General features: G+C 39.0%; 1 protein-coding gene across 6 annotated transcripts in view; it reads left to right on the forward strand.

Annotated features, from left to right (window-relative positions):
- ntm (neurotrimin) overlaps nucleotides 1-8,324 on the forward strand; it is a 225,758-nt gene extending 217,434 nt beyond the window's left edge. For 2 of the 6 annotated variants that reach the window (XM_042091229.1, XM_042091224.1), the window contains 6 exons: nucleotides 760-891; nucleotides 1,523-1,643; nucleotides 1,931-2,082; nucleotides 2,486-2,521; nucleotides 5,264-5,332; nucleotides 5,618-8,324. In XM_042091229.1, the coding sequence (XP_041947163.1) occupies nucleotides 760-891; nucleotides 1,523-1,643; nucleotides 1,931-2,082; nucleotides 2,486-2,521; nucleotides 5,264-5,332; nucleotides 5,618-5,718 (611 nt within the window). In that variant the 3' untranslated portion in view covers nucleotides 5,719-8,324. The remainder of the gene's footprint in view (nucleotides 1-759; nucleotides 892-1,522; nucleotides 1,644-1,930; nucleotides 2,083-2,485; nucleotides 2,522-5,263; nucleotides 5,333-5,617) is intronic. The other 4 variants (XM_042091225.1, XM_042091226.1, XM_042091227.1 and 1 more) reach the window with 4 other exon arrangements.
- The last annotated feature ends 963 nt before the right edge of the window (nucleotides 8,325-9,287 follow it).

A 9,287-nucleotide genomic window follows, 5' to 3' on the forward strand; every position in this document is an offset into this window, starting at 1 on the left:
GTGTGTGTGTGTGTGTGTGTGTGTGTGTGTGTGTGTGTGTGTGTGTGTGTGTGTGTGTGTGTGTCGGTGTCTCTCCAAAAGTCAACCACAGACGAGTGAAAATGCATTTTATTACTGTCAACACGTACACCTGGGGGCCAATTCTATCTTTGCATGTATTGTTTTTTGCACCTGTCAGCTTTTTAGCGTGTTTTAAACATTGAGTGGCTTATGAAGGTTTATGGGCGAAGATAATTAGTCCCCTCCCGTCCCATTTCCTCTTCTTTCTCCTCTTCCTCCTCTTCCTCCTCCCCATGATTATCCAAGCAGTAAACCTCTGAGGCTTTTCTCCTCTGTGTGGCGTCCAAGCTCTTGACATATGTATGGGCGGCGTATCAAACGGCTGGACCATAAGAGACTTTTCGAAATAAAGGCAAAACCCAGCTGCTCTTCCCTAATTATTGCCCACTTGTGTGACACATGTATGCAACTTGCATAGAGTAGCCATCTTGTGTTTTTTATGACTTGTCTCAATGATGTGCCACACTTGTCTCTGTCTTCAGACTTTTTCTGTCTGAAGTTCCTTGTGGCCACTTTTGCAAAACATTGGTTGATGTCATTGTTGCTGATTGGTTGCCTGAAGAACACTACTGCTAGAACGGACTGATAAACTGCTCTTATCTGTCTTCTCTATCATCTTCCTCATCCTCCTCTCCTTCATAAAACATGAGACGTTGATGAAGCTTTGCTGATTGGCCTGTGCTCTGTGTGTGTCCGCAGCCCAGAGTCTCACGTCAGAGGACGAGTTCCTGGAGATTCCGTCTGTCTCCAGGCAACGGGCTGGGACGTACGAGTGCACGGCCATGAATGACGTGGCCACAGACGTTCAGACGGTGGAGTTAACGGTCAACTGTGAGTAACTTCTACTCAACTGTGGTCCTACATGAACATTTTTAAACCATTGCCCTTTTATGCTTTTATGTGCTATTACTCTTTGCTTTTGTTTATGTAAAGCACATTGAATTACCCCTGTGTATGAAATGTGCTATAGAAATAAACTTGCCTTGCCTTGCATTGCCTTACTAAAACTCAAACTGCTATTCTTACTTCTACTGAGTTCTTACTGAAACAACAGCTGCAGTCTGTACTCCTTTTTAATCACTACAGTGATAAGAAGTCACTCTCACCTTTTGAGATGTAGGTCTCGATCTTACAATGGTGTTTTGTGGACAGATGTTTGATTGTGTGATTTCTTATTCATAACTTTATAATGGAAGAGAACACTCAGTGCAAGATTGAGTTATTTTGTTAAATAAGCCATAGGGCAAAACAAAGAGGAGGCAGTGGAATTCATTTTTGGAAATTAACTGGCAACGCTGAAAAGATGTTGCCTCACTTCAGTGTTGTCCAATGTGGCTTATTTATTCACTCTTTAAACGGTTTCAATTTGACGATCAAAGGTTTCTCAGTGATAACCATGAGCACTGTGCCCAATGTGTGTGTGTGTATGTGTGTGTGTGTGTGTGTGTGTTTGTGTGTTTAGATGCTCCAACTGTGTCCGATGGCAAAGACGTGGGTGTGACCCTGGGTCAGCAAGGCGTTCTGCAGTGCGAAGCGGACGCCGTGCCACCACCGGATTTCGAGTGGTACCGAGACGACAGAAGGTACAACCTCCGCACGGCGTAGGGTTGACTTTTATGTTCCAATGGGATGCATAGTGAAGCAAAATCATATTAATGAAACGTGCCAAGCAAGAGTCATTTTTCCCTCCCTTTTCTATTCTGTTCCCTTTCATGTGTTTCACTCTGTGGCTCACATGAGATTCCGTCCAAGAATGTTCTTGTGGTTGGAAATTAAAGATGTTTAAAGACACTGTGATGTTGTGTGCTGGCGAAGGAGGGAAAGAGAGAAAAGGATGATTTAAAACCGTCCATTCTTCTCTCGCCACCAGAATCTTCAATGGCTTTGACGGTATTGAGATTGAAGACAGTGGAGCGCTTTCAAAGCTGACTTTTTTCAATGTCTCCGAGGGCGACTATGGCAACTACACTTGTGTTGCCATCAACAAGCTTGGCAGTGCAAACACAAGCATCGTACTGTTTGGTGAGTATTCAAAGTTAAATTTGTTGGAATCCTGCTATATGCCTGCAAGCGAATTTCCAAAAACAGTTTGATGTGTATTATATATCTGTTTAATTGTTTTACAGACATTTGGTGTAAAAGTACAGTATCTAATATGATTACACTCTCATTGATAATTCACACCATAATGTCAAACAAAGTAGTTGAGTTTCAAAATATTTAACTTCAGTTCATAATGTCATAATTTTCTATCCTTTTTTAAATTTTGCAATAACAGTGGCCACCATGTCGATGTTACACTTAACACAAGAGCATGAAAGGAGACCAATCATGCACTTCTAGTGACTTTTTTTCAACATGACCCTTCCATTATGGCTTTGTTTTTGTTTATATTTGGTTTGTTTTGTTTGTTGTCCTGATGTAGAGGTAATTGAGCCCACTAGCTCAACACTATTGCAAGGTTAGTACTCTGCATGAGCATGTGGTGTCTCGCCTGTTTTGTCTGAGGGGGTGCACCTGCATGCCTACACAAACATAACCTTTTCCCTTACTAACCACTGAGTGAGTGACAGCTTGTTGATATCGCTCATGTCACGCCTAGGTTATTGGTGAGATTACTTTTTCCCTAACATGAATTGCCAAGATAATTGCCCAGTGGCACCTGGCAGAAATGCGTTTGACGCGTTTCGAATGAGCGAGTGCCACTTTCTTTTGAGACGTTTATTAGCCTAAAATTTCATTTCATTATGTTGATAGCCAATTTAGCAGCGTGAGTGACACGCTAAGTGGCTGGAGACGACAGTGTCTTGTCACTGCCATGCTTCTTGTGCCCAGTGTGTTCAGTTTTTTAAGTGTGAATTTGAGCCAATTGCCATGGAGATGATGGATGCTATTTCATTCTGTTTACTTATCTTGGTTTCTCCCCCCCCCCCCCATCCAACCCCTGCCTGTCTCCACCCCCCTCCCCGACATCCAACTTGCCGTGGCTTCATTTTGGTTCTTGCATGCGCTCCTCCGATGTGTGTAAGTATCTGTCTTGTATCACTTGCCAGCTCTATTGTGTTGATGGGTCTTTGTTTGTACATGTGTCATAGCTGTTTCTCACTGTGCTTGAAGTGTTATGTAGTTGGTTTACTTGATGTAGTCTCTATTGTGCAGAAAATGTCACCATATATTTTGCTGAGAGAACATGCAATTGCAAATGAATGCAATCTCTCCATTCTAAGCAAAAGAAACCCTCTCCAAGTTACAGAGTGCTGTTGTCATTGAACATAACTACACTAAGCAGGTTAACAAGAATGACGCATTGTGGAAAGATCATATTTGTAATGTTTCTCACGCATTCTCTCTCATTCATCACTTTCATATGCATTTGCTGATCATTGAAAGATGCCAAATTCTTTGCCAAATGCAAAGAAAATCACATCACAAAAGAACCGGATTTGTATCATGACCTGAAATTCAATTGTCCAACCATTATGTATATAATGACATTGTTTACTTCAAACAAGGGATATGACACATAAGGGAAGAGTGACAAAGTTCTGTTAAGCCATCACATTTAATATGTTAAATTTCATAGTTTCAATGACACAGTGGATATGTGATTTAATGTTGCCTTATTTTCATTAGCTTGAAGGCATTTTACAATGCACTTTAAATGTTCTTCCCTTGCCGTTACATGCATACTATCTCCCTCTCTTCAGAGTAAACAGCTGGTATACATGATATCATGTTGTTTTCTCCCTTGTGTCATTCTTAAATATATGGACTCATTTAAACACTGAATTGAAATTAAAAGTAAATTTATTAACAGTGCTTTCTCCAGAGATATATTAATTACTTTGATTTTGATTGTGAGAAGCCATAGTTGTGATAGTAATTATCCTTGCACAGGATTTAGAATAATCTACAGTGGAAACGTAATTGGATGGTAGCCTCAAAAGAAAGGATACTAAAACTTCAGGAAAAGCCTATCAAAATTAGAAGTCGCTCTGTTATACCATCAAAGTGAAATTTAAATACCGGAGACTGCCCATAAAAAGCCATTGTGTCGTGTATTTAGATTGTGCTCTGAAGTTAATCATGTTGAACTGTGTATTCATTCAGAGGAACTGTAGAACACTGTCCAGCAGAGAGGTCTAAAAGCTTTTTGTAGGTCTAATTATATTCCTCTATTATATTCCCACTCTGTTCTCTTCTATTTTAAAAAATAAATATAACCCTTTCAATGAGAGACTGAACTCTGAGGTCTGGAAATGAAGGTGTAATTCCAGTTCAGACATGTAACACCAATTTAGCTAAATATTGTTTTTGGCATCAAAAAAGGCATTAGGATTGTTTCCAGAGCAGCATTTCTCTTACCTCTGAACTTCAATTTACTATAGCTACTGTATCTAAGTTTGACCAATTCATTCAAATAATATTCCCAAACTATTTCTATAGTAAAACTTTTAACAAATAAGTTAATCGAATAAAGTTAAATTTCTTTAAATCACTTCTTGTTGTTGCTGTGCTCTGACTTTTTAAGAAGCAGCAATCTGCAGTAGAAGTCTGGCTTTGTTATTTGTCGTATTCAGAGGTTACTTGAGTAACTAGTCATGCCGTTGAGTAGCAGCTTAGTAGTGTCCACTTAGCTGTCTCTAACGAGTGCTTCGCTGTTAGAGATCAGATTACAGTGTACACTCCTTTATGACCCTGATTAGCTTGTTTACAGCAAGCGTCAATTAAAGCCTGCCTAGTCTGTCGACTGGTTGGGGATCCTTTGCACCGAGTGATAATGACAGCGTCCCTGGGTCAATGAGACGTGACGATATAAGAGGATGGGAACATCTGCTGTGATGATACAAGTGTGATCTCTGAAGTGCCCTAACCTGGCCATTCATCAGCCGAATTGGACTGTTTTATAGTTGCAAATGACCTGCTTCCAGCATGTAGCATGAAACAATGTCAGAGTCATACTGTGACATCTCAATTGACTTAATGGGTAAATAGTGCACTGAGAACAACAAATAAGCTTGCTTAAATTGGTTGCTTAATAGCATTGGTGGGCATTTATCCAGAGGTTACATCCTGCCTAGACTCCATTTGCCACTTCATTTATTCAGAGCGATCTATTTCAGAATTATGTCCTTATTGCCATTAATGCGTGTCTATCAGGTACACTTATTTTCATATAATCTCTTTTTTTAGTGCATACAAGGTCTGTTTTCAGAAACGACCTCGACTCTTTTAGAACAGACAGGCTTTGAAAGCCATACAGTGTTGGAAGGTTTGTAACAAAAACAAAATTAAAAAACCTAATACCTTCTAAACTACTAGTACAAACTTTGCCAAATCACTAACTCATAAATGCTAACATCACTCACAAAATAGAGAACACAACTAGAAACTTTATTTATTTTATTTTTCTTATCATCCTTCCATCAATTCCACCTTTCTCTGAAATCATAAGCGTAAATAAACAAAAACACAGGGCCAGCCATAGAGGGTGGTCAGTCTTGAGGGTGTGTAAAGTCATTGAGCTCCAGCTGATCTAAACTCTGTCATTCCTCAGGACCCGGAGCAGTGCAGGATGGGAACAGTGCTTCGAGAGCGGGCCACACATCAACCTGCCTACTGGTGCTCCTGGCTCTGCAGCTCCTCCTCAAGTTTTGATGCTCAAACAGAGTTTGTTTTCCCCGGGGGCAGTAATCATATGTTATCGAGTGTTATTCTCTAACCCTGATACTGTAGCAGTCGCAGTGGTTGCTCAAAACAAAGAGAGAGAGGAAGAAAGAAAGATAGATTTGGCCACCCGATTTGAAATTGAAACAAAAAAAATGTTATGCAGTAAAATTGTTAGTGTTCAGTTGGATAATTCTCACGTGTTATGTTGTTTTCCCCCCTTTTTCCAATCTATAATCTTATGTAGGTATTTGTTTGTTCTATAACTAAAAGTTAAAACAAGGTTTTTGCATAATTGAATTTGTGTACAAAATGACTATGGATTGATCAACTGGCAAAGGCGAATTATTTAATCACGAAAGTTTAATGTGTTGCACCAAACAGTATGTACTGTACGTCTTAACAATCATTCTAAGATATTTAGAATGTAGAATGGAGTTGATTGAGTTGATTTTACCAATAGGGTTTGTAAATTATTACACATTAATTTTAATTGTGCTATATTTTTAGCATTGGGTGTCATGCATTTTTTAAAAATTCTTAATAACTGGCTGCAGTCAGTTTGCCCATTGCAACTAAAAGAGATAACCTAATTTGCAGCACCTAAAGATACTGCAATGATAACATATCATGCATGGGAAGGCTGAGAATATCTTGTTGGCAAAGTACATTTAACATTGTATTTTTCTTGTAAATTATTGCAAGAGGGTTTTTATGTTTTATTTTCTTTTTTTTTTCTGTTATGGTGGAACATTATTTTACAATGTATTTAAGGTTGATGTGTGCATAGATCCATAGTTCACAAAGAACTAACTATTGTTGTCATCTCAGGGCTTTGGGATCAGGTCCATTCCAAGAGTAACATACTGTATTGTTTTTCACTATGTGGATCCCGCAAAACGAGCCCAAAGAATTAGACATTAATAGATGGCTTAATACTGTATAGGCTAGTACCACTCAGTATTACACTTATTAATGCACACTGTAACATAAGAACAAATGTGTATTTCAGTTGACCATATTTATATGAGGGTTTTCTTTTTCTTTTTTGGGGAAATAATAAAAACAGTGAAGCATATGTCATCTAAGCCCAATTAAAACTGTGCAGAAATATGCAAGACTTCTGGGCTCATTTTAAGATGCATCTTGTACCATTGTTATGCAACAGAACTTTTAGGTTTAGTGTTCATTCCTCTGTTTGAAATTAAGTAATGCATCTCTCTCTATATATATGTTAGAATTCAGTTGGTGAAAAGTTGATGCACAGTACTGTATGTCACATCAAAAACATCCTACGCATTTCATAAGCATAATTCTTACAGAATCAGAGGGGTTCTTATAGCGCAAGTAGCTCACACACGCTACTGAAATCTATGACTTAATGGATTGTCTTCATTTCTAAAAGGTGTGTTTTTACCATATGTTGAGACCAGACACTCCATCTGTCACAACTGAAACTACACACCGTGTTGTCCAACAATTATCAGTAAGGTTTTAAATCAAAGCAAGCATTCCTGACAGCAAAATAACATATACTATTTTTTAGTTTTCTTCAGCAACTTTCCCATAATTTCTGAAGTTCGAATTATGAAGTTTCTATTTTAGTAGTGCTGTTTAATGAAACTTCTTGTCATTCCAAGCACAAACATTTTGGTATTACCACTTGACACCAGTGGACTCCTTCCTACCAATCAGAGGGCACTTAGATTAGCACTGAAACATGCTAGTTCTTCTGAAATACCAATCAAATGCTTTAGCATTCCTTCAACCACCCATCTCACCATGGGAATGCTTATGGTACATATACTGTATATCAAATATACAGCACAGAGAATAAAAACAAACCTCTATGAGAAACGTGACTGGACCCACAAGAAAGGCCTCCCCAAGGTTGTTGGCAGCTGGGGGAAATTAGCTTGACTGACAGAGTCCCCTGTCTGTGTCTGAACATCACACAGAAGCAGGCTCTTAGGAACTGACAGACCTGTGGGCTCCCAAACCACATTCATGGAGGTAAATTTGATCTGGTTGTTTGTCAAAAAAAAACAGATCCACCAAAAAGCCGCAATTACATGTGAAGGCTGAGGTGTCCCAGTGATAAATCCCTGCGGTGTTTGCCAACAAATCAGAGTGTAGATTACTAGCTGAGACGACGTGATGCCTGACAACCCTTTTTTATGTTCAGACCAATGTGCATAGCGCCATATATGTTTGTGTGAAGGACCTATAAAGTAAAATAATTGCAAAGGGAAACATACAGTACAACAAGGATACCATTTGTACTCTTCTGGGTGTATATTTGAGACTTAGGGTGCAGTCATGCACGTCCCACTTCACTGAGAGTCAGCAGCCATTTTTAATTGCATCAACTTCACCATACAGCTCATGTTAAGGGTATAAACAGCACACCTCTAGTCACCTAATCAGATACATACACGTGGGGGGCAAAGGCTAAATTATAAAGTACCCTTTTGCAGATTTTCCAAAGTGAAGATATTTGATTCCCTGTAATGTAAATTGATTGTTGTTTCATGTTTTTTCTCTATGAAAACTGTGTGTTCATATTTAAGACTGACAACAATAAAATGTTCTATCTACGTGTTTGTGTAAATGTCTTTGTAATAATATACTCTATCATTCTAATGCTCTTTTCTAAAACTCTCCTCTTTCTTCAAAGCATATGATCTTCATCATAACATAATTATTAAGTTGTGAAGTTAAGTTATGAAAAGCACCATGGTTGTATTAGCCTCATAGCTCTCCCAAGATAAAGAGAAGAACAATAGACCATATTTACATTTGAGCGTATAAACACTGAATTGGCAACACAAGTTGATGGCCTACTTTTCTCTTTCAGTTGCAGCACTTTGACAATATTTTCCCAACTTAAAACGTTAATTATCCCCAAAGGACAATGTTTGGGATAGCCACAAAGAATGATACACAACCCATAGATTAGAAAGCATATGCCCACATATTTTTCAACCCATATAACATGCCAGACCAACCTATATAAGGTGCCATAGATGCCACTAAAAATATCCCCATTAATGTAAATGTTAACAGTCTCTAATGCATATGAGAGCTGCTGCTATGGTTGCTGATTTCCTGAGCCTGTAGAAGAGACAGTCACTAAGGGACTGAACAGGATGCGAGTGCATTGGGGAAAAGAGGTGTCTCTCGAAAGTTTCCCACAACACCCTGCTCTTAACACAGCAAACAGGCATCCTGACAGGAGTCACTGAGAAAAGCAGCATTTAAAGAGACGGGACGGATCATCCAAGGTGGCATTTACTCATCTCGGTAGGAGGCGCGGGATCAAAGAGGGGTTCCCACTATTTTGGAACAAATATTCACCAGCAGCTGGAGCTGGTTGCTTCTGCTGGAGAGGGAAAACCCAGGAATTTTTCGTCAGCTGAGCTGGATTTCCTGTCTCTTGATAACATTTTGGAGCAATATCACTGATCTAAAAGCTATTTATCCAACATAGTGCCTAGGTTTTCTTAAAAAGTCCTGCATCTCCTTAGGTTTGGTAGCTATCTCAGTGATCCCGAATACCT

The sequence above is a fragment of the Alosa sapidissima genome, chromosome 5, assembly GCF_018492685.1.
Source record: "Alosa sapidissima isolate fAloSap1 chromosome 5, fAloSap1.pri, whole genome shotgun sequence".
Classification (NCBI taxonomy): Eukaryota; Metazoa; Chordata; class Actinopteri; order Clupeiformes; family Clupeidae; genus Alosa; species Alosa sapidissima.